Source organism: Hemicordylus capensis, chromosome 1 (assembly GCF_027244095.1).
Source record: "Hemicordylus capensis ecotype Gifberg chromosome 1, rHemCap1.1.pri, whole genome shotgun sequence".
Classification (NCBI taxonomy): Eukaryota; Metazoa; Chordata; class Lepidosauria; order Squamata; family Cordylidae; genus Hemicordylus; species Hemicordylus capensis.
The window spans coordinates 404,010,851-404,036,765 of record NC_069657.1 but is presented as its reverse complement, the minus strand read 5'-3'; the positions used below and the strand labels follow the sequence as shown (position 1 = coordinate 404,036,765).

At 41.3% G+C, this 25,915-nt stretch overlaps 1 protein-coding gene across 8 annotated transcripts in view; it reads right to left on the bottom strand.

Moving 5' to 3' along the window:
- Positions 1-25,915, bottom strand: part of BABAM2 (BRISC and BRCA1 A complex member 2) — a 224,658-nt gene that overhangs the window by 11,924 nt on the left and 186,819 nt on the right. For 7 of the 8 annotated variants that reach the window (XR_008318845.1, XM_053305982.1, XM_053305967.1 and 4 more), the window contains exon 11: positions 19,330-19,483. Coding sequence is in view for 7 of the 8 variants with exons in the window: in XM_053305982.1 (XP_053161957.1) it covers positions 19,330-19,483 (154 nt within the window). In the remaining variant the exon portion in view is untranslated. Of the gene's footprint in view, positions 1-10,012; positions 10,139-19,329; positions 19,484-25,915 lie in introns of those variants that run through there. The other variant, XM_053306003.1, reaches the window with a different exon arrangement.

The window sequence follows — 25,915 nt, the reverse complement described above, 5'->3', positions numbered from 1 at the left end:
ACATGAATAATTCGACAAGGAATCCACATTAAAACCTTAGCTATACCTGCAAGAGAACACATTTTGCTTAAAGAAAATCTAATCATCTGGACTCTCTCTTATCTTAAAAGGTTGGGAAATGCTTCCTTGCCCCATCTCAAATGAGACAGCAACTTCCTGGAAGACAAAAGTAAGACTAGCAAGGTGGCTCAACACCTCTGGGTGCCTGAGGCAGGGCACTAAATGCTGCCCAGCTCCTTGTGCACACCTTCGTCCCCCTCTTTCCTCCTCTTATCAAAAGCAGGAACAGGAGGGGATCTTGCTGGCATCCCAATAATCTGCTGCCTGAGGTGACTCACCTCAGCCTCACCTCACCCCTAGTGGAAGAGCCACAGTTGTAAAGAGCCATGGAATCTTTTGAAGGACAACTGCACCATAAGCAATTTTAGGAAATTTGGCATTGTTGCCTAAGTGCAATCTAATGTATAAGATACTTGGAATTTGCTGATCTCTTTCCTTTTCTCCTCAGTGTGCTGATGAGAAGAGTATATGGGACAAATAAAATACATTGTACATTACCTGCAGTGCTAGAGTCAGAGGCCAAGTGATAAAATGGAGGTGGTGGAGAAAGTGGGAGAAAATGTGTTTCAGAAATATCAAAAGGACCATTATAGTAATGTGGTTTTATCAAGCACTTCTATCCATTTTATTAAAAGCTACTTATCCCCATACTGCCTGACAATTTTGATTTATTAGGAGTAGGCTTTTGGTATGAAATGCTATCTTGTTCTTTCTTCAGACCAAATCTCTGCTAACCCAAATCTGTTAGACCAGAGAAATTAAAAGGAGTCATTCCATCCTCTTCCATAGATTAGGTGAAAACTAGAAACAATCTTGATCAAGAGCAGAGCTCATAAGACTCATTGCCTTTGACCTATTCATCACAGACTGTAATTATGAGGTTGCCAATTCATAATAATGTAATGTTACATAAAGGATGTCAACAGTGTGGCCACAAAGTGAATCCAAATTCTTGTAAACCCTTCTGACTATACACTTTTTGAAGCCCAGACTGGTAATTCTAAAGGCTTTATAGTTGCCTGCTCTTGCTGCAACTTGTCCTGAAACAAAGAAAACTTGTTTTTGAAAATGCTTGCCACCCACAGCAGTCTGTTCTTGGGCATTTGATGAGGAGAGGGCCAACCCTTCCCTGACCACACGTAGTCTGGCTGGCTGTGCAACTCCCAGTAATTAACCTTTAAGAGTACAAAAGATGGATAATATGATGCTCTCAAAGACAGGTTGCCACCTTCCCAGAAGCACTGATCCAGAGACATACACCAGGGGTGCGGATTGTTATTAAAGACACAGATGATTCCAAGATATTCAATTATATAAAAAGTAGTAAACTAAAAGTGATCGAGGCAAAAAGGTTAACACAAAAACATGTAGAGACTGATCTTAACAAGCTGCTTGGGATGGAGGAGCAGACAGAAGTTTTCAATGGCTGTGTAAAGTATGGGATAGAGTCACCACACCCCTTGTCGTGGAAACATTGTTTGAAAGCCCCGTTGCCTCTAACTAGTCCGGGGCAGCACTGCATTGTTGATTGCCTAGGGGCAAGCTACAAGCCACTCCGAGACCTCTGAAGTAAGAACAGAGTATGTATGTAGTAAAATAACATTTAAAAAGTGTGTGCCATCATGTCTTGAGTACACCATGACTAATATGTATTTATATATGTTAAACACACACACACACACACACACACACACACACACACACACACACACACACACTTACTTACATTATGTATGTATATATTTATTTCAGAAGGGATGGATTCCATGCCTTTGCTTCTATGCTGATTGTTTCCATATGGAATGAAAAAATGTACATGAAGTGACCCTCAGAGTGTGTGTTTCCAGCTATCTCGGGGCCATTAACACAACACACGAGAGCCATGTTCCCACAGCTCCGCCACCCTCAGCACTACAGAAAAGCAATTGGTTTATATAACTCCTTAAACTTGCAGTGCTCCTCCTATTTCTATGAAGACTGAAAATCAAAACACAGGATGACTAAGAGAATTATTGGCTTAAGCTGCAGCTCAAAAATGATTTCAGAAACTCATGTCCAGGGCCAGCTTTAGGTTTTTGAGGGTCCCAGGCAGAAGATCTGCAGTGCATCCCCTCCAATTACAGAGACACATACCATCTCACAACAGAGTAGAAACATATACACATGCCTATTCAAAAGCCAAGAGACACTCACATACATATACCCGAAGCCAGGTGACTGAGAACTTGACTTACTGGGCAGTCTTGCGACATACACTGCCGCATACATTTCTTCACCACTGTCCTCTTCTGTGGCTAACCTCCATGCAGCAGGCCTGTCAAACTTGACTGTGCTGGTCAAACAAGCAGACAGCCTTGCTTGGGTGGGCAGGCTAGCTACCTCTGGTGTCTAGGCAGGAAGCTACTAAAACTGGGCAGACAGGCTCTAGAACTGCAGATATGGGCAGGAGCTTGGACGCTGCTCTGCTGGACACCATCTCCATGACTAGGGTGGATCCAGCTTCCTTGACTCCCACAGCAGCACCCAGACTGAGTTAAGCTTGAATGTTGTGGCTGGTTGGACTCTGCAAATACTGCTGAAAGGAGACTCGGGGGCACTGTTCCCTCTAAGGTGTGCATGTGTGCACAACCCCCCAGGCCCCCGTGCAACAGTTTCTGGCCGGTGCGCAGTCTCCTGCCACTGCTGCCCAACTGCACCCCGTTTCCCCCTCTCCCCTACCGAGAAGCACTGCCCCATTTCCTCCTCTCCACAGCTGGGCCTCCTCCTCCCTCCCTCCCTCAGCCAGGTTTGCCCCTATTTTTTTTTATCCCTGAAAGGCCACTATGCAGTGTGGCGGGATGTGGGGGGGGGGGGGGCAGCGGCAAGCTCCTTCTACCTCCCCTCCTCTCAAGTGACTGCACGGGCTCTGCTGTCTGCAGTCCGTTGCCTGCTTTCCTCCATGCGGAGGAAAGCCAGAAATGGGTTGAATGGCCTTTCAGGGGTAAAAAAAAGGATGGCATTCTCCCTTCCTTGCCCCCACCTTCCCTGCAGCCAGCTGCCTCCGTGCCCCATCCTGCTGCCAGCAGTGGTGATCTTTAGGGGGCAAATGGGGGAACTTTCCCCTCGTCCTCTCCCCACAGTTAGTGCCTCAACGGTGGCTTGAAAAAAGAAAAAAGAAAACTGGCAGAATGTCGAGGTTGGGGCCTGGTGAGGGAGATTTTTTTTTTTTTAAAGTCATTCGTATTTCTGTGACTTGTATTTATTTCATTATGGCATATGGTAGCAGCTAGTAATACGTAATATAGGTCTCAATTTATTTGAGCAATAGTAATTTTCAAGGATAAGGTGTGTTTTTTTCAGTAAAAAAAGTCTTTTTGTTTTATATTGTGAAAAGTAATTTTGTAGTGAATTTAACCAGTCAACATGCACTGCTTATTTTTCAAAGCATTGTTGAAATGGAATTGTGTTGGTTCTATTTGTTTCGATGAGGTTCCTGTGCACGCCATGGAAGTGACTGGGATTGCAAACAAGCACAGCTAGGCTCTTGTAAAATCCCCATCTATTTCAACAGAGTTTGCACAGGAGAAGGTGCTGAGATAGATGGTACATGTTACTTTTAAAATTAAATGTAGTGATGATGGCACTAAGGTGCAGATATTCACTGTGGTCTACCATACTTCTTGTATTTTGTACTGGTTTTATGCTAGTGCTTTAATTTAATTTTTTAAAATCAGATTTGTTTATATATATTTTTAGCTCAATATTTTAATGTGTCTTTTTTATAATCTTGTTTTTAAATTTTATTGTGAGCCGCCTAGCGATTTTCTTAATGAAAGGCGGGGTATAAATTTAACAATAAATAAATAAAATAAACCAAACTTTATTATGACTTGGCCACAAATCAGTGTTTTGATATAAACAGTGTGTTTATTTTTAAAAAATCAGTCAAAATATATACTTATGTTATGAGTGATATTAGTGGATGTTCTTATGCTTAGCAAGATCTGCCTTCAGAGAGAACCTCTTCAGCCATTCAGCTCAGGAATTTCTAGTTGCATAGTGTATTGTATCAGAAAAGTGCACAGAATTCAGGGAAATATGTTAGCTGTGACATGCACATTTGATTAATGCATTGGCTTTAATGGTAATGGGGACCTGGGGACAGGGGGGAGATAAGAATACACTGTGCACATTAATTCTTTCAGGGTGTGTGTGTGTGTGTGTGTGAGAGAGGTGCACACACTGCCTTGATGCGGCCGCCCAGAACAAAACTCTTTCCACTCACTGATGATAAAAATTAGAGGGAACACTGCTAAGGGAGAGTCAGCTCAGAAAGTAAGTGGCCTGCTATTCAAATATTACTATTCAGACTGGGACCACCCTTCATCCCCCTGCATGCTGACACTACACTGAATTCATGTGCCAAAAGAGTCTGCTAAACTTCTTTAAAAATCCTGCAACCATATGGATTCCTGTCATTGGTGGACCCTCTGCCAGGGTGCAGACCCTGTCAGTGGCCTGACTTTTCCAGTTGTTGATGCTGGGCCTGGTTGTACATGGTAAAGTAAAGTAAAGTGTGCCGTCAAGTCGATTTCGACTCCTGGTGCCCACAGAGCCCTGTGGTTTTCTTTGGTAGAATACAGGAGGGGTTTACCAGTGCCTCCTCCTGCGCAGTATGAGATGATGCCTTTCAGCATCTTCCTATATCGCTACTGCCCAATATAGTACCAGCGGGGATTTGGATCGGCAACCTTCTGCTTGTTAGTCAAGCATTTCCTCGCTGCACCACTTAACAATAACTAAAAGACAAGACTGTTCAATGTCTTGTCCTGTTGCAAGTTCAACAATACATCTCCATGCTTCCTATTGTCTTCACTTCCTCCTCCTCAACTCACATGTAGTGATTTCAAGTGCTTTCTAATTCTACAGTATTTTTTCGGATAAGCAATGCACATTTAAAATGGCAGAGAGTTACTTCTTGTTTCACATGTGGTTCAGTAGACAGAACACATTTCATAACAGCATTCAGTGGAACTATAACATGTTATTATACTCTTAAGTATCCCTGTGATCCAGAAAAGAAAATCGTATGTTTAGCATTGACCTAGTAAACAAAGTTCATGAACATCCCAAGGTTACATAAAACTATTTATTTAATGATAATGATAGATGCAAGCATAACTTAAAATGAACTTCCATTCAAGTTAGCTTATGTATACGTTCGGATTAACATTTGAACACCTCTACCACTTCTAACTGCTTCTGTTTTAAAATTCCTTTGTTTGATGAAAAGGAAAAAATCCATATTGTTATTGAAAATGTCATCTTGTTTTTAAAATATATTGGGCAGCATCCAGATGAAGTCCCATTGTCATTAAAGGGAGTTAAGCAGGGATACACAATTGTAGGCTTAGCTCTCTACCAAGTCATGATCTGATTTATCATATATGAAAAATATGATAGATAAATAGATAGATAAATACAATAAATAATGGTCACCACCAATCCTCTCTCTTTCCTCAAATCTTTTTTTGGCACAAAGGCACTAGGAACATAGGAAGCTGCCATATACGGAGTCAGACCATTGGTCCATCTAGCTCAGTATTGTCTACACAGACTGGCAGGCAATGGCTTCTCCAAGGTTATAGGCAGCCCTATCTTGGAGAAGCCAGGGAGGGAACTTGGAACCTTCTGCTCTTCCCAGAATGGCTCCATCACCCTAGGGGAATATCTTACAGTGCTCACACTTCTAATCTCCCTTTCATATGCAACTAGGTTGGACCCTGCTTAGCTAAGGGGACAAGTCATGCTTGCTACCACAATACCAGCTCCAGGGGCATAGCAAGGTTGGAGTGGGCCTAGAGACAAGATTTTAACCCCCCCCCCCACTGAAGCTCAGCTCATGAAGTAAAGAAATCTTAAATGAGGCTGAATAGTGGTATCAAAAAGCATAGTAAAATGTATATAGAATCTATGTGCCATAAAATAACATCATCCTATTTTTTTTTAAATGTGGATGATGCAAGTCGTTTACTGGTGCTAGAGAAAGACATGCTGTTCTGGTAGCTCCAGGTCTTAACACTCACATCAATTTCGGAGGATGAATATACAACTGAAGGAAGCCCGGGTGGGTGCGCAGCTGGGGGAGTCAGTCATGTGACTTGCCTCTGGGGGCCCCCCCAAGGCAGTGGGCCCCCAGACAACTGTCACCCCTTGCCCTATTGTAGTTATGCCCCTGACCAACTCTCCACTAGGATATGCAGATGGTAAAACAAAACAAAACAGTGGGAGCCTTCTCTTACTGGTCAGAAAGGATTCCTGCTGTTTCTTATCTTCTCTAAAGTGGCAGCGGAAGTGCGACTTCTGTATGGTGCTGGGCATCCTGCTTGCCAGAGGGCTGGGGGAACTCACCACTAGCAAGTTGACAAGTGGATTTGTGCATGTCTGGTGTTAAGTTAGTCATAACTAACTAGTCTCCTTTATTTCAGTGATGCTTAGTCATTACTAACTTAGACTGGATGTTGCCTATTGTTTCCTCAGCAACAGTTGTGCTTGGCTATGTATATGGCCCCTAAAATATTAACTAGGCTATACATCCATTATAGTTTCGATGAGAGAAGTGTGTGGGTAGCACTTTTGTAAAGCACTTTGTTGGTTCATCTAATAGACCAAAGTGTGTATTTATTAATCTTTCTAAGTTGTTTACGGTCATATACTATACTCCCATCTGATGATGTGCCAAGCTCCTGTGAATGTCCATAAAGAACCTTTCTACAATTCTGTGCCTGCCCCAACATTGTTCTCTTTAATCAGGGGTACTAAAACTTTGTTGTAATGAGTTAAGGGTGGAAAAAATATCTAATTGAACCTTCATAACTAGACAACACAGAGGCGGCTCAGCTGACAGAACTCATGCCGAGGCTGGGGGAACACAGTTCAATGGAGAAAAAAAAGAAAAGAGCAAAGCCTGATAGGCTCACGGTATGTTTTTTAAATTTCTCAAAGAGAAGTTCAGAGAAAGCAAGTCGACTGTAAAAAGGAAGGAGCTGCTCTAATTTCCTCCTTCCCCTAGCTGGTTCTGAGACTTATTTCAGAAACTGAAAAAGTACCAGGAGCCTGGAACTAGGGCAAAGGGTATTGGGCTGAGTTTCCAGAAGGCAACGTTCTCCATATATCATGTAAAATATGCGCCAGAACTGTAAATAAACCATTACCATTGTTAAAGAGACTGTCTTCCTTTCCTTCCATTAATTTTTGCAGAAGCAAGTTCTAAACACCCTTTAAACATTAACACACACCCTCTTAGTGAGTCACTGGGCAGTAGTGAAGAACATAAGAAGAGCCCTGCTGAATCTAGCTCAACATTCCATTTCCCACATTGGCCAACTAGGTGCCTCCCAGAAGCTCACAAGCAGGAGATGAAGGCATATTGGTGTGATGTAGTGGTTAGAGAGCTGGAGTAGGACTGGGGAGACCCGAGTTCAAATCCCCATTCAGACATAGTCAGGGGTGTAGCTATAATTGAGCAGATGAGTTCAAAGAACCCGAGTCCCCGAGGGCCTCTCAGCTCCACCCCGCCCTATTTTCTTCATTATCTCCCTCACTCCGAGGGGCTTTAGCGGAGAGGGGCAAACATGGGCCCCCTCTCCCCTAGCTACACCCCTAACCATGGTACTCATTGGATGGCTGGGCCAGTCACTTATCTTTCCGCTTAACCAATCTCACAGGGTTATTGCGAGGAAAAACATAAACATGTGGACTCCTTGGAAGAAGAACAGGATATACATGTTTTTTGTTTTAAACTTCACTTGCTGTTGCTTCTCTGCAGCTGATATTCAGAAACATACAGCCTCTGAACTTGAAGATCATAATGACTAGTAGCCCCGGTAAACATCCTCCATGAATTTGTTTAACTTTCTTTTAAAGCCATCTAAATCATTTTAAAACATTTGGTGGCCCTCACCACTACAATCTTGCCATATCTTGTGGCAGTGAATTCCATTGATTGTGTGCTGTGTGAAGACCTTCCTTTTGCACCTCCTAATTCTCCTGCTAATCAGTTTAATTGGATGATCTCTGGTTTCAGTGTTGGGACAGAGGCAGAAAAAGTTCACATTCATTTTCTCCACATCATGCATTATTTTATAAGCCTCAATCATGTGCCCCCGTAGCTGGAGTGTTGGAATAATAGGGAGACCAGGGTTCCAACTCCCACTCAACTGCAAAGTGTATTGTGTGACATCCGGATTGTCTATATTCAAATACTTTCTTGAAAGTTATGGAAAAAGTAATGGAACTTGTTCTTTTAGACCATATACATTGTTAAAAAAAAACCCACCCCAAAATACTATATGGGAATGTGAAGCTAGAAGATGCTATAAGTTTAAAAATAGATAATCAAAATAAAATAGGTTAATCTACATATTCACTGAATTCAAAACAGATCTCTCTCCTCTAAATGATGAAGATCACATAATGCTTACAAACAACTCAATATAAACCTTTACCTTATGCAATAGCTTAAGAACAGTGGCTGACATGACAGGCAGTGCCATCAATGGTATCAGAGCTGCATCTCTCCCGTTTCTGCAAAAACACTATTTGCTGCAAGAAATATGTCCATGAGGGCTGAGCAGCCCATATTTCTGGCAGTGATCAGTGCTTTTGCAGGGAGTGGAAAAAGCAAACATCACTTCCCAATCTCCCTCCCTACAAGTTGCCCTGCCCATCAAGCCTGCTGGGCAACTACTCTGAAAACTCCCTGCCTCAACTCAGCTCTGATCCCAATGACACATGTCAGCCATCAAAACATAATTGAAGTGGCAATCTTAAAAGTCTGCAATTCCATGCAGTTCCTTGGGAGTAAACCCCACTGGACATAGGAAGAACTTTGCTGTATCACATGAAGGGTCCATTTAGTCCAGTATCCTGTTTCCAACAAAGGCCATCAAGATGCTATCAGGAAACAGACAAGCGAGGCATGAAAGGCAAGAGCCTTCTCCTCTTGTTGGTCCCCCAACAACTGGTATTCAGGACTATAATGTCTCTGACTATGGAGGTTCCACTTAACTCCCATTGCTAACAGCCAGTGGCAAACCTATCATGTTTGGATTTCCCTTACTGATGGCCTCCGGATGGGCATTTCAAAATAGATATGTTTTATCTTCCTTCACATTTTCCTCAGTGTATATAAATAAATTTTGTTCCATCAGGTGGTGGCTTATTGCCTTAGATCATAGCAGCTCTATTTCTGCTTTCTATTTTTTAAGTTATGCCCTCATTTCAGATTTCTTAGCTTCCTTTTCCTTCAGGAGATTAGTCAGCACCGGGAGGAGGGGGGAGGGGTCTCATCTCTCTATGAAAACACAAGTCAACATCCAAAGTTCTTTTATCACAATGCAAATAGCTAGCATTGGAACATAAGAAAGGTACACAATATTAACACAGAAATATTTTATCTTCATATATTCCAGTAGAATATATTAATAGTAGTAGTTGGGACCAACATTAACCAGGAAGGATTAACCAATCTGTATTTTGAATTTCTTCCTCAAGGCTAACAGAGAGTCTGCACAATTGGAGACAGGATGCACATCCATAGTCAAAGTGCCCCCACACAGGCCCTGGTTCAGTGAATCTTCTACTCATGGACATTGTACCTGAGTACAATGCCCACAAGAGCATCCCTGTAGGCCCTACCACTGTGCTCCTTAACTACCCCTCCCCGCAAGTCTGAAAAGACAAATGCTATCTTCAAGGAGAAATTCTTCTTGTGATGAGAATGTTGAGATGGCCCAGCATTCTAGTCATGAGAACACTCTCTCCATAAGTCTAGCACTTGTTTTTTCAGATAAATGCTGTTGTGGAAACTGGAGGTTGGGAGAGGTTAGCACACGTCACAGTGGGGATGGTGTTTGCTAGTGTACTCTCAGGGATGTTGTAACTATGTACAGCAATTCCACATTCATAGTACTTGAAAAAGGGCTCTGGTTTGCCATATTTGGGGTCCAGAAGGAATGTTGGCTCTGGTTCGGAGAGCAGAATAACCCTTTCAAGAATTCCAACTTCAGCCTCAATGGTGGGGGTGGGATTCTAGATCCTAGAGAGAGAAATTACATTTAACAAATTATCTGACACAGGATTCTAAACTTTTACTGAATAAAGCAATTAATCTATTTGAGAAATGTAATTATATCCCTTATTTAATCAACAGAGTTCTTCCTTTATTCAGATTTCCCCAGATGCAATACTCAGATACTGTATACTCGTTACACAGAAAAATCTTTATTCTGTCAAACATCTCACATATACATATCCCCCACTGTGGTATTACACCTTTAATCATTATTTTTCCCTTGCCACAGTCAAAGATTTAATGAGAAGTGACCAGAAATAAGCTTCCAACCCTCCTAATTTGGCTGAAATCCACATTATGCATGACGGCACTGAAGATCCCTGGCAGGCACCTGTCAGAAATCAACATACCATGTCTTAAGAGCTGCACTCAGCTATCCAAGACGACACTTTTCAAAATGTACAAGAAAAATGCGATTCAACTAGCCAGACTCTATTGTATTGCTACTCACTGTAGTGAAAGTACACAGATTCCACTGCAACAAAAATTGCTCTATTATAGGCCATCATCCATATTCTTTTTTGGTCCATTGGTTTTCTATTTATCCCTACACCACCATCTATCCAATTAAATATAATTTTGTTACTAGACCTGTTGTACTAATTACGTATTAAGTAGCTTAAGAATGAAATATTGTGTATTTCAACAGAACGTCACTTATTTTCATTTTTATGTGAGCATTTTACCCAATCGGTAACCGTAGGTTTTATTGAGTGAATGCTATCTAGAAATTAAAGTACTTACGCTAAGGGTAGTACTGATTTATACTGAAAAGGCTGTGAGAAAGCAAATATTGGACTTCTAGTGTTCTGTCAGAAAGTCCACTGCTCTAATTTTCCTGCTTCCTGTAAGAAATCGCAGTATCATTGCTTCTAGATAGAACTGCATAGAAGTGTTTAACCAATAATTTGATTAAATAATTAAAAATATTTTTTTATTAAAAGGGTGTACCAATTTACTGGGCAGATGTTTAAGCTGTTGATTATATTTAATACAAGTATTTATAAGAGCAGTGGGTGCCAGACACTCTCTTAGACAAGGCATTCCTCTTATTCCCTCACATGTAAATTATGCAAGTTAAGCACATTTGTATCTTTGTGCTCTATTTGTATAATTTATCCTGTTTCTGCTGATCGTGGGGAGGGGCAAGGAAGTGCAGGACACAGAAGTCCCACTTTCTGATCCCTGAAAATATTTATTCAAACAACCGTTAAATTCCAGAAATTCATCACAGAATTGCACAGTTATCTTTGTATCTACATGAGATAGAAACCTTTTTTTCTTTAAATGAATGCTCAATTCTCATGGTGCTGATTTCAAGATTCTCAAGACATTGACTTTTGCTGTTTTGGCATGTCCTTCCAAAATATGCATTTCCAGACCACAGTTCAAAACAGGATTGATTGGATAGGTTCAAGGAAAAATGGGAAAACCCAGGTCTTGCCTGCTTCTCGAAAAGCCTCATGGGAGTGAAGCTGTACAGAGCATAACTGAAGACAGACACTAAACTGGCATGTCTCCAATAGCCAAGTTTTATGTGCACAAACAAACAAGCAAGCTTTATTTACAATTTTCCTTCATGAAATTGCAGGCTAAGAGACTCTATGTTCTGTTTACACAGACTCAAAGGCCTACTTAAGGAAAGAAAAACACAAGACATTTCTCATGGAAATGAAAATCCAAGCTCTGCTTTGCATCTTTACCACAAGCAAGAGCACCAGTCTTCACAATTAGCTTTGCGTTTTATGCCTACCATAGCTTGCCATGAAGTGTGTGCTTCAGTGTAATGATATGCAGCTATCTCTAAGCACCCTGCTTTCCTGCAAAAAAAACCCCTTTGTACTGTGAGAACAGGATGAACCTGGATATCACCACAGACATCTTTTTTTAATCATTCATACCCTTCCGCTTTTCCTACAGGCCATTAAAGCCAGAACACACTTCTGAGTGCTTCCATTCCAAGCTACCTTCTGTTAGGAGGCTTCCAGATAGAAAGCCTTTTTTTGCACTTATTTCCGTGGGTTTCTGCACTGAACTGTATGTAAAGGAGAAATGGAATTTGTCATTCCACATGCACATCCAGCAGCTCTCAAAGGTTTCTACTTTTGTCCTCATGTTGCTACTTACTGTATGCACTAGGGGATAAAACACTGTCAGCTCGCTATTTGTACCTCTCCCTGTCCCCATCAAGTCTGGTTTAAAAAACAACAACAACATCAGGTTGCTTACCTGTAACTGGGGTTCTTCTGATGGTCATCTGTCCATTCACACGATTGGGTTCAAGTTCCAGTGAAGGCAGGATTAGATACTCTTCCAAGCTTTCTCTTCCCTCATAGGCTCCGCCCCTAGTTCCACATGACCAGCCTTCACCTCCTTAGTTTAGCAGTCCGCCACAGCCAATCGCTCTGCAGCAGGGAGGCAGGCTGGGCATGTGAATGGATAGATGACCACCAGAAGAACCCCAGTTACAGGTAAGCAACCTGATGTTCTTCTGAGTGGTCTCTGTCCTTCACATGATTGAGCGCATCACAAGCTATGTCATCATTGGAGGTGGGTCTCAGAGAATATGTAGGAAGATATACACTAGGCAGAAAGATTGTTTGAAAATTGATTGCACACTGCATGTCTGAAGGCTCTATCCCTTCTTGCTTGCACATTGACGACACAGTGGCGAAAGAAAGGGATCAGTGAGGCTCAAGTGGCCACTTGGCAAACAGATTCCAGGGAGAGTCCTCCATCGAAGGTAGAGGATGTACCTAAGGCTCTGGCTGAATGTGCCTTGATCTTTTGAGGAGGCACATGCTCAGTTATGCCAATTTTATCATGCATACAATCCAGGCTAGGATCTAATGGGAACAACCCGATGGCCTCTATTCGGCCTCCTATATGACAAAAGTAAGGACTTGGATTATCTGAAAGAAGATGTCCTGCTAATGTAAAAGGCTAAAGCTCGACACACATCCAAGGTATGCCAGCAGTGTTCTTCCTTAGAGGTTGGGTTTGGGAAGAAGACTGGGAGAAAGATGTTTTTGAGATCTATGAAAGGTAGAAATAATCTTAGGGAGGAAGGTGATATCTGTTCAGAGAACAACTTTATCAGGTAAGGAGGGTTGCACCTCAAAGCGCTCAATTCACCCCCTCTCCTAATGAAGGTAACAGCTACCAGGGATACTGTCTTAAGTGTAAGCAGACAGAGGTCGCTGGTGGCTAAGGGCTCAAACGGTTTGTTCATGAGGGCATTCTACACTAAAGTTAAGTTGCAGGGGGCGGCCCAAAACGGGTGTTTGGGTAGAGGTTGGAGAGGCCCTTCAGAAAATGTTTAACTTTAGACATGCGGAAAACAAAAATAAAAAATGTAGAATAGGGAAAGAAAATGCTCCCTGCCGCTCCCCGGGAGAAGAGTGAACTGACCAGCTAGAGAGGTTGACTTCTCAGAGGACAAAAAACTGAGGTGAAGGTTGGTCATGTGGTACTAGGCAGAAGGGGGCAGAGCCTATGAGGATGAGACAGCTTGGAAGAGATCCTGAGATCCTGTCTTCACTGGAACGCGAAGCCCAATTGTGTGAAGGACAGAGCCCACTCATAAGAACTTAAATTCTGTCAAACATTTCTGAATTTTTGCATCTCACCCACCCACCCCCATTCTCTTGAACCTTCTCTGACACCTGTGGATCTTGGAATAGGGCAGGGGCATGGTATAAGCACAACTGTGCTGGTTAGAAAAGCCCTAGTTTTCAAAACAAAAAACCAAATTGTTTATGTGGCTTTTAAGGGCCTTCTCCTCCTCTGAAATTGTTGATCATTAAGTAATCTCTTCCTGAAATCGTTTCCTGCTGCCACAACTGTCCCATTTAATGACTGGGCTGAAATCCTATGCACACTTTCCTGGGAATAAACATCAGTGAATTTAGTGGGATTCATTTCTGAGAAAACATGCATGGATTCTGATGCTGAGACCACTGTTTCTTCTTGTATATAAAGAAAACAGTTCATGTTTTAATGGCACTCATGCACACTTTCCAACAGTTTAAAAAGAATTTTTAAAAGAAAATCACAAATATTACCATTATTTTTGCTTTGGCCATAGGCTATAATGGGGAATCACTCACATACATACATACATACATACATTTGATTGATTGATTTGTATACGGCCCTTCCGAGCTGGCTCAGGGCAGTTTACAATTAAAAAATTGAGAACACTTAAAAAGAGAACACTTCTCTTTTTCTTGTAAGAATTGAATGAAACTTGCCAGCCTGCTGGACCCTTCTGAGGCCATGATGCTCCACAAATTTCAGAGAAATAACTCCAATCGTTTCTGTGTAGGCACACTTTAAAATTTTATGGTCATCCCCCTTTTAGCCCCAAATACCTACAGCAGCTTTTTTCGTTCATCAGAAATGGTTAAAAGTTGCAGGCTTGTTAGTTCCTTGGGAGGATATGTCCCCCAAGTTTCATGCAGACAGGTGCATGTATGATAGACTCTTGTGAGGCCATTATAACACCCTTCTGATTGCATAACCAAAATTATTGCATAATCCTATGCTAGAATTTGTGATTCTCTTCTCCACCCCCTTCTTTGAAGGAAGTCCAATTAATAGCATCAAGGAAACATGAATGGGAGCATGCTTTTATTTTTTAAAAATAAAATAGGAGGCAGAAGAATGTAATAGTGATAACAGGGATGGTAATCATTGGGTTCTGGGTCCAGGGCAGGAGCAGCAGGGCAGATGGGGGACATCTGGTGTCAAGCAATCAACTGCATTGAGCCACTGTTGCTTGTTAGCAGTACAGGCCCAGAGCTCTTCATGTTTCCTGCTGATAGTTAGCCATCTAACTATCCATGTTAGCCATCTAACTATCATGGCTAATACCCACGGATGACCTTCTTCTATTAAATTTGACTATTTTAGCAGAGCCAGTGCAAGCTGGTGATCTAGAAGCATGAGTGCCAGCCTTCAGGATCTCATGCAAGAAGCTCTCAGTGATTGTGTCCCAGGTAACCCTCCTTGTGTGTCACATATGTGGTGAAAGCCCTGGCAAAGCAGCTGTAGGACTGGGATGCTCTGTTTAAGAAAAGCCTGGGACTCTACTGCTTGACTCCTTTGCCAGTCCAGTGGCCTACAGCCATCAGGAGGCAACAGATGTGCAGAGAGCAGTGATAGGAAACGCTAAGGAAGGAGTGAACAATTATTACTCCCTGATTCTTAGAAGTCTCTCTAAACTTCTGAACAAATTGTGTGTTTTAACTTGCTCTCGCCTAAAAAAACACAGACTCCTGTTTTCTTATTTCTCTAACAGCTGTTGGATTTGTAGTGGAAATGTAGCTATAAACATTTTAAACCAACTTAATGCACTTTAATTAAAACATAATTCATTCTCCTAGTGTGGACAAACCTGAAATACAGGCACTGCTATCCAAAGACGCGTACTTACTTCCCAACCAAATAGCCCTCTGCTTTTCCAACTGTGCCCACCCTGTTGGAGTTTGCCAAAAAAGCTGTCACCATGTAGCAAGGTGAGTGTATGCGACTTACTAAAACATTCACAGAACTGGAAAGACTGGTAAGGAAATCATTAAGCCCTGCAAAGAGGTAAGGTTAATGCATACTACCCAGGCAGTAGACCTGAGCTACTTTTTAAAAGCTTCTTATAGTGGGAACTTAAAATCACCCCTAGTGAATTGCTATTCTGCCTCCTTGTCCAATATTTTTGTGGGAGACAGTACATAGAAACAATGATTATTTGTAAACTTCCCCTTGATAGTTTAAGTAAACACCCATACAAGTACCCTGGAAGGGCAAAAGAGCAACACACTCAAACAAGACTAGAAAAAGCAAGCATGCCTGAACTGGCAGCACCTCCCATGAAGAAGCAATGTAAAATTCCCACTCTAGTATTGCATCTAGCACATGGGAAACCACTATCTGACACTTCTGTATTTTACAAACTTGGACTCTCAGCCACAACTAATTCATCTTGCACCTAGCAGAGGCTAATCTAATTAATTATATTACATAAAACAGTCTTCACTTCATCTCAAGACTTAATGACTGCAAAATATGTCCCATTTTGTTCATCCACCTTAACCACCATCTTGCTTAACATCCAGTCCGAAGAAAAGTTCTGGAGAACTTGAAAGCTTGTTGAACACTTTGAGATATTTTAGTTGGTACTATTTGAGGTATTACTCTACTTTGGATTTTTAACTACAGCTTTGATAAATGATGTTGCTTTTAACCAATTCATCAATGTAGATTTTAAAAATGCACAAATATGCTGCATTTATGGCTGGAAATAAAAAAAACAACACACCTGCATATTCCATTGACTAGGAATAATCAGGCTAATTTGGGGAAACAAAGGCAGGTGCACAACTCATTTCACATGTTTACATAAAGGTTTGTTTACATAAAGAGGGATAGCTGAAGATATTTCACAGGTGGTTGTCTTGAGGCAGTCATCTTCACTTGACTACCCTTGTTTATACCAGGAAGAAATCTTATGATTCAGTATCTCAGGCTGCTTTCAGTTTCCTGTATGCTTTCACTGAACTATGCGTTTTATTCTATTGGCTGACGCATGCAATATGCGGAAGCTGTGAAAAATGCCAATTCCCTGTTAGAGATCATTAGGAAGGGGATTGAAGGGGCTAATATTATAATGCCCTTATACAAAACTATGGCGTGGCCACAGCTGGAGTACAGTGAACAATTCTGGTCATCACATCTAAAGGACACTGAGATCTGGAAAAGGTGCAGAAGAGGGCAACCAAGATGATCAGGGGCCTAGAGCACCTTTCTTATGAGGCAAGGCTACAACACCTGGGGCTTTTTAGTTTTAAAAAAGACAACTGTGGGGAGACATGATAGAGGTCTATAAAATCATGCATGGTGTAGAGAAAGTGGATAGAGAGAAATCCCCCCCCCTCACATAACACTAGAACCAGGGGTCATCTCATGAAATTGATAGCCACGAAATTTAGGACCAACAAATGGAAATACTTTTTCACACAATGCATAATCAACTTGTGGAATTCTCTGCCACGAGATGTGGTGACAGCCAGCAACCTGGATAGTTTTAAGAGGGGTTTGGATAACTTCATGCAGGAGAGGTCTATCAAAGGCTACTAGTCGGAGGGCTATAAGCCAACTCCAGTCTCAGATGCAAGATGCCTATGAATACCAATTCCAGGGGAGTAACAGCAGGAGGGAGGGCATGCCCTCAACACCTGCCATTAGGCTCACAGTGGCATCTGCTGGGCCACTGTGTGAAACAGGATGCTGGACTAGATGGGCCTTGGGCCTGATCCAGCTGGGCTGTTCTTATAGCATATCTGTGATAATGACAAAACAACATAATGCAAAATAAATCAAAACACAGAGGGGAAGCCCTCTAATTATTGAATGGCTCTTTACGAGCCAGTTGGATTAGCTAATATCATAAGCTAACTCAGAGACTGAAGTGAATTCTTGTATTATTGCAGAATTATGTTTCTATATATTTCCCTAATAAATTACGAACAAGTCACTCGTTTTAGAGCATTGATTTTACGCTGTAATCCAATATCAACATTACCCTAATGGACTAATGGGATAATGCTTTCTGCTGTGTTTCAAAGAATGATGAAACTTGTACATACTTCAATAGTTTACTTTCACTTTATTTTATCTGAAACCATACTACTTAAACTGATTTTCACAGCTTCAGCTACTTACCTTCACTTTTGAAGAATTTTCAGTATTTACATACATTACTTCCCCCCCCACATTAACTCACTTCAAGTCTACCACTTAGAGCTTGATATGCTGCATGGCTTCATTTATTCAACTTGGCACAGTAGGGAGCCATAGATCCATTTGTGTCCTTTAACTCATTGCTATTTCAATTTCAAACATTTTTGCAATTGGAATGATCTACGTAAAGCACCTTAAATATTCTTCCATTCTACTGGCATTTATGTCCCTGGTTTGCTGCCTCATTTTGCTGCTATCTTTTCTGACTTTTTGGAGTCATTGTTGTCATTTTACTTAAAGGACTTTGGCTCTTGCCACAAAGTAGAAGGAAAGCAGTTGCTTAGCAATAATGCTGTACAATAATAATTCTCTCAAAGACGCTGTAATAAAGCTGATAAATATAGCTGCATTCAACCCAAGTGCAGGTTTGGATACAAGAAAATAGCCCAAAGTAACCATTACATACCTATAAAAAGCTAGTTTACATCTCTTTGTAGGCACCCAGGGCCAAACTAGATATGACTTTAAGTGTGTCGTTTGGCCCCATGTGTTCATTTGTCTTTTGGCGTAAAGGGAAGCCAGGGCGGGGGGCAGATCTGAATCAATGCAGAGAGGTGAGGGCAAAGGATGAAATCCTCCCCCCCCCCGCACCTCATGTCATGGTCCCAATTTGAAGTGGCACCTCCTGAAGCTATTTAAAAAGCACACACATACACAAGCAGGGCCAAACCGCATGTTTAAAGTCATATCTAGTTTGGCCCCCAGTGTCATAAAAGCGATGACTTGACAGAGGACTTTGGCTGTGTGTTGCCTTCCTCAGCACTCTTATTTCCTGCGGCTCTACCCATGCAAGGGTTCGAGTGCAGGTGGGAGCATCACTCCTTCCCGAGTTAAAACAGGGAGAAAGGAAGGAGGAGGATGACCATGGTCAAATGGCTGTGTGGCCTAGTGAGCTACGGTCTTGCTCTTCCCCAAGCAGTGATATGAGCTGCCTCCTTCCCATCAGACATGAGATGTAGATGAGATCGCAGCTTAGTGGTAGAGTATCTGCTTTGATGCAGAAGACCCCAGGTTCACTCCCTGGCATCTCCTGGTAAGGCTGGGAAGGACTCCTGCCTGAAACCCTGGAGAGCCGCTGCCAGTCAGTGTAGACTATACTGAGGTAGGTGGACCAATGGTCCACTTGGTATTAGGCAGCTTTCTAGAAGCTGGACCAAGGAGGAGAAAGAGTTTGGGTCATGGATGGGAGCAGGGAAGAAGCTGCATGAGAAGAAGACTTGAAGGGGAAGAAAATGGAAGAAGCTACATGCAACAACAGAGCTTGAGCTCAGTTTGGATGTACATTAAGCTAATTCAAAACAGCAGGCAAAATATGCAGTATATTATACTGCTACTTCATGGAAAGAAACACAACTTACTTTGCTCTTTTGGCCATCTCATTGCCATCCCAACGTGGACTATAGGGGTAGTTCTTCTGGGCCTGGGAGTACAATTCTCCACTGTTAGTGAAGTGATAGACTGATTGAAATGTTAAAGTTGGCTGGTCCCGAGGGAAGTAGAGTGGCAGGTCAACTACACAAAAAGAAAAAGAGGATATGTAAGGAGGGTTTGGTCTTTCTTGGTTACAACATTTTTGTACAAGAGATCTGCATGTTAACTTGTATAAGATATAAGAAATAAATTTAAATCAGATAAATGTTTAGAGGGGGGAAAGGAGAATCGGCAATGCTAACCTCTCCTGTTCCTTGTGTTCATAAAATACATGAATTAATACACATTCATATTTTTTGTTTTAAATCATCATTCATGTCCTTGCCATGTTGGTTATACAAAACGAGGAACACTGTTGAGCATACTTTACACTGGATAAGTATTAATTATTTAAAACAAAGGCATAGAGCAATATTAAAGAAAAGCAATTAATCTAATACAGCAAAATATAGTGCAAGTAAGAGATTATACACCAAAATGTATTGCCTCATAGGGTCGCCCTGAAAAAGATGGGTCTTAAAGCTGGATACTCCCATCCTACAGATGGGCATAGCTATTAAGAGGGCTGAATGGTACAGCTGACGTAGCTACAGTGGCATCCTCTGTGAAGCAAGTGAATCCAGCCCATCCTACTGCAGGTGGCCCTTGTTATTTGCAGGGCTTCCGTTCTTGCCTATAGGCATGAATATGGAAACCGTGAATAATGAAACCTTGAGTCAGTGGGAATTGGCGGGGGGGAGGTTCCTAACAACAATGACGGAACAAAAAAGCAAGGGGGGGCAAAAATAAGAGAAGAAAAGGACAGCACCTTATTCTGCAGGCCTCCAGCAATGTCCCCCTAAACCCTGAAAATGGTCAAATATTCGCCGTGTTTTTTTTTAAGAGCCACAAAATGGCTCTCTGCTGGAAAATGGCAGCTGCAAATGACATCAGAAGTCATTTCTGGCCACTCAAAACTGCAGATAGGCAAATTCTGCCCATGTTTCTACCCACAGATAATGAAACTGGGTCTCTAAGACCCAGCTGCGGATATGTAAAACCGCAGATACAGAGTCAGTGGATAATGAGGGCGACCTCTATTTGCATGTCATTTCTGACTCCAGTGGGCTACTTAACCTCAGGTCTGACCTCTTTTCTTCTTTGATTTGGTGCTAGGCTACTGCTTTGCTTCCTGGCACAGAAGATCTAATCAAGTTACTGTGCTAATACAAAATTCTGATTTAGTTCAAGATGTCAAGAGCATGATGCTACATTCACAAAGTATTCCTTGAGGTCATAGGACCAGTCTAAGTCAGTGTTCCCTCTAATTTTTATAAGTGAGTGGAAAGAGTTTTGGTCAGGGTGGCAGTATAACGCAGTCTCCTCTCCACACCTCTCCCTCTCCCCCCTACACACAATGAGATTTTTTTTTACCCCACCTCTCTTCTTCTGCAGCTTATAATCAACACTGAAACTAGTTATTCATGACTAAGCACCATAAATATAGAAGGAAAAATAAGCATATTTTACAATTACAATCTATTTTATTACAAAGTATAATAAAAACAAGGCAATACCTCAACAAAAAGTTACTGGAAGTTATAATACTTCAATATTCAAATTCGTATGGTGGAAATAGTATTATGACACTGCAGCAATAAAACAAACCAAGAAGTTTAAAACAGTTAAACTTAAAAACATATAAAAAGTTCAAATTAAAATAATACCATAAAACTACCAAATAGCTAAAACGCTTGGCTGAAAAGATGTGTCTTTAGTTGGTTACTGTCAAAGCAGGGGAGGTGAGGGAAGTTAAAATGGGAGCTGCATGGGGTTTTTCTTCCCTTATGTGTTTTTTAAAGGCACATATTTTTTTAAAAATGAACTAGTTCAGCTAATATTCAACTTTCAAAAGCATGCATTAATTTATCTATTAATTTCTTTCTGGGGAAAAAAGAGAGGAACATTCCCTTTCATTCAAGATTAGGCATGCAGCCCCCCTCCCCCCAAATGGTGTATCCTTTCCACAGCAATTATTACTTAATTCATATATATTATAAGTAATTTATTAGTAGTTTATTTTTTTAACTAAATTACTAAATATTACTAACTACTAATTTACTAAATATGATTAGTAATTTATTATCTATAAGTCCCTCCCCCCGAGTAAGCATTCTAAACCCCTCATTCTCAACACGATGTGCTCTTTTATTTTCCAATCTAGATACGGTGTTCAAAGAAGAAAAATCTTTAAAATCCAGAGCTATTAAAATGCCGTAAAGAATTCTGTTTGATATACTCTTGTGGACAGGTATACAATACAGATCTAGGATACTGACTCCAGAGTCTGGTCCTTGCCTGGCTCCCAGTCCTCGTTGCTTTTCTCTCTCATCCACCCCTGCCTCTGCCCCCATCACCTCACACCCCGATTCCAGAGTCCGGTCCTTACCTGGATCCAGTCCCAGTCACCTCTCCCACCCCACCCCATCCCACCCCCCCGGCCTCTGCCTCTCCCGCCTGCTGCTCGGGCTTTACATATAGTAATCACATTTTTCAAGATTCTCAAAGCATTCCCCCAAATGCTGAAGGCTTCCCTTTTCCATTTCTTTTGGATGTTTTATCCATTTTTGTTAGAGTTGGTATACACACTGAATATTTGTTTCTGCAAATTAAATATATATTAAAAGCAAAACTAGCTTTGTACATATCCAGCTGCTACTAAGCTCCACGGGAATCTGGCCTCTAGAGGGAAATTCAGAGAAATTATTAGGGTTGCAGTGCTATTTGTAAATCCACTTCAATCTCACTCCCAGCAGGAAAAAAGCCATGTGGGCTCAGCAATCTGGAGTGGAGATTGTTGGGTGGGGAAATTAAGCACCCTCCTGCTGCTTCTCCATTCTAAATATTTCTTTTTCAAAGCTATGTTCAGATTTTTAAAAGATCTTCATTGGGGCTCAGCTACCCATTTTAGTGAGTAATCTGTAGCTCGACTCCTTTATTATTACTCATTTTCTATTCCCACTCAAGGTGATGCATTTAAGTAGTACTGTAGCATGATAGCTAGCATTAAACACAATCAGTTCTGTTTGGGGACAGAAGAAACATTTTTAAACACAGGTAAGAAAAGTAAATACTTTGCCAGCCTTGTAAATTGAGAGGCTAATGAAGGACATATAATTGTCATCCTGTCTTTTATCAGAAAGCAAGCTATTTGCCTCAAAAGCATTATTCTTGTGTCTTAAGAATCGCAAAGTCTGTTCTGTTAATGAAATATTCTGGAATGCTGGTCGAATGTCTTGAAACTACTTTTGGGCTTGAGTAGGGAATTAGCACTACTTTTGGGCTTGAGTAGGGAATTGGAGTGAGAAGTCCTTTACAGTATCAATTTGTGTAAAGCTTTGATCTTGAAATAAAAGCTTGAGATAGGAATATGGTACAATCAGATTTATTTAAGGGTTATTTGGGTACAGGAAATGAAAAGTAGTTAGGTAATTGATAAAAGGCAATAAAACTTTTGCAATACAGAGAAGGGTGCTTGCTGAGTAAGACGCGAGTTAGGCAAAAGTGTAGTCAAACTCCTCTTGTTGTTGGCCCAAAGGATTCGTCTAGAGGGGCATGGGAGTAGCTTTCGGTCACATGACCTGGGGGTAAAGTTGCCCCATGCTGCTTGTGCTAAGCGACTACCTGAGAGTTCACCAAATATGGGCATGTGGAGGGCTCACAATCCCACAAGTCCAAGTAGTCAAGATGGAGACTGCAAGTCTGCAGTTCCAAACCATATAGAGGGGTGCTTTTTGTACCCAAACACAGGCTGTTCTCATAACAGTTCTGCTCTGTAGGGTCAATGTAAACCACTAAGAGTGGGCCTCAGTTTTGAGGTTACAGATAACTTTGTTGTTTGTGTTTTGTAGTTAAAAAAACAAAGACAATGGAATTGGATTTTTTTAATGACTTCTTCCTCAAGTACTGGTTTATTTTTTAAGAAGCCAAAGAGCTTTGTGCAATTGGTATAAAATACTTTTAAAAACTCTGTGAGAGAGAATAATAAAACTTCAGTGAAGAAAGTGAACAATATCTGCTGCATTAGTTTCATTTGTCTTTTTACCAAATCCTAAGTAACATTATCTTGATTTTTAAAACCTCTGACTTACTGAAAAATGTAGTAATAGCATTTTTCTCTTATTAACTAAGTCAAAAGCTTTGTTTTTAAGAGTATATAGCATTCAAGTCATGTTTAAAAGCACAATAGAGACATGAATGTCACTTCAGAGAAGCTTTCATTTGCTGTTATTAGACTTTCAGTTATTGTCCCCCTCCTCCCCCCTGCCCAAAAGATTTAAAAAAAGAAAAGAAATGGGGGAAATGGGGGAAAGGCTTCTTGTTAAATAGAAGCATACAGGTAGGTTGTAAAGATTCAACTATGGCCAATTATTATTGAATCAACAGGTGAGGTTAGGTTAAACCTCCACTCCCTATGGCTTCTTAGCTCCCTTGCTCAAAGCACTTTTGTATCTCCAGCATGTTTTCCAACAGGAAACAGCTCCTCCTGATCCTAGGCTTCATGTGGATATTTCCCCCCAGTCCAGCTGACTTCCAGTTTCTTTGAGCGTTTCCCCTTCCTACCCATTTTTAGCCTACTTTCCGAAGGGGTCCCCCCAATAACCTTTTTGTTTGCAATCAGATACAAATCAAATTCACAGCACATGAGGCGGCGGGGTGTGGGGGGTATGGTCCTACGAAACTTTGGCAAAGATATTTTCTCTCTGATCCATCAACTTGTTTCAAGATGGCAACCACACAAAGTATAGGCAAACATCGCTTTGTAACCCCATCTGTTGACAGTTGGATACAAATCGAATTTGCAGCACACAGAAGGGAGTCCTAGGTAAGAGTTAAAAAAAAGTAGAAAGTTGACAGTATTAGTTCTACTCAGAGGAGGGAGGGAGAGAGGGAGGGGAGAGAGAGATCATCCCAACCTAAAGAAAATATAGCTAAACATGCAGTTGAAAATTAATAGTCCTGAACTGTAGCCATAGATTATTCCAGAATTAGATACAGTATATAATTACACATGGTGCTTTCCCAAATAATATAAGCAAAAAAGGATGCCCTATAGTGCTGCCAAGTTGGACGCATTTCAAAACCTGAGATTCAAGAGGCAGGGTATGGTGATATTACAAGGCTGCCAATGACACCCGTCCCATCTGTTACTGAGCAGAGCCCCCTGGTAAAGGGGTGGACCTTGGGTAATATTTTACCAGTGGGAAAACTGAAGTATTCTCTTTTTTAGAATGATGAATGAAATACTTTTAAAAGCCATTTTGAAAAATAATTTTGTTATATCTAGTTACAGTGCTGCAAAAATCCTAGATACAAGCTACAAAGGTGGTTAGGTTACTGATGCTAATGCATTTGCCTGGATTACTAAACTCTATGGGTCAACATTTCACAGATGAAGATGGGACATGCTTGTTAAGGCGCTAGTTCAAATACCAGGGACCACTGTCTTGAGCTTCACTGTAAACACACACACACACACACACACACACACACACACACACACACACACAATTGCACATTGCCGAAGGCTCTACTCTACTTGCTGTATTTGCTTAAATTTGCAATAGCATCTGACATACTGATTTAAAGAGGATGTTTGGTCAGGTGGCTAAAGATATTCTTGAAAAACATAAGGGCTCCACAATATGTTATCAGCTACTCAAAATGAGCCTTATCAGTGTGTTAAATGCCAGGCTGCCCTGCATGATGTTTTAGTGTACAAGTGCACACATGTACATGTATGTGTACTAGACAGCCTACTCAAAGATTTAACATATAGACCCTAGGCAGGGAGTTAAATCCTGAAGACTGACAACAACTCTTATAGCTCATATTAACAAACTTCTAAATAAGACATTCTCCAAGGGCGAAAAGCAGGGACAGTGATTTACTGGTGAGAGAAAATAGAGTAGTTGGAGATAAGCAACATTTGATACTGGAGAAGTATATTGAAAAGTTGCAGAATACAAAGCATCTTCACATATTTGGTTCAAATGAGGATTCTGCAAAGCATCTGTTCCTGCTCTGGAGACTGGGCTCTCCAAGCTAGAGTCTCAGGCTAAAAGTGCCCTCTAAAACCTAAACTGCAGGCTGAAAATCTGAGATCTGGCATGAAGGTGGTAATTTAGAATCAGAAATATTTTGACAGTGCAGAAATCAAAAGAGGGACGGGAGAGGCAAGAGGGACAGGAGGAGATGCACAGATGTAGCTGCTCTTCCAACGGCTTTTTTTTTTTTTTTTTTTTTGCAGTTGGGGGTAAGGAAGGATGAGGGTTCGAAGCCAAAGGCATAGCAGAACAGGGGCAGGGTGATGGACAGTTTTGAGTGGCACTAATAAGGAGTTCTAGATGGAGAATGGAGCTGTTTAAGGGCGCAGGGCGCTTTTGGACAAGAAAGGTGGTACAGCTGGAGAAGCAGAAGTCATGGAAGGTTTTCACAGGAAAAAGAGCAGAAAGACAGTATCAGGGTGAGGCT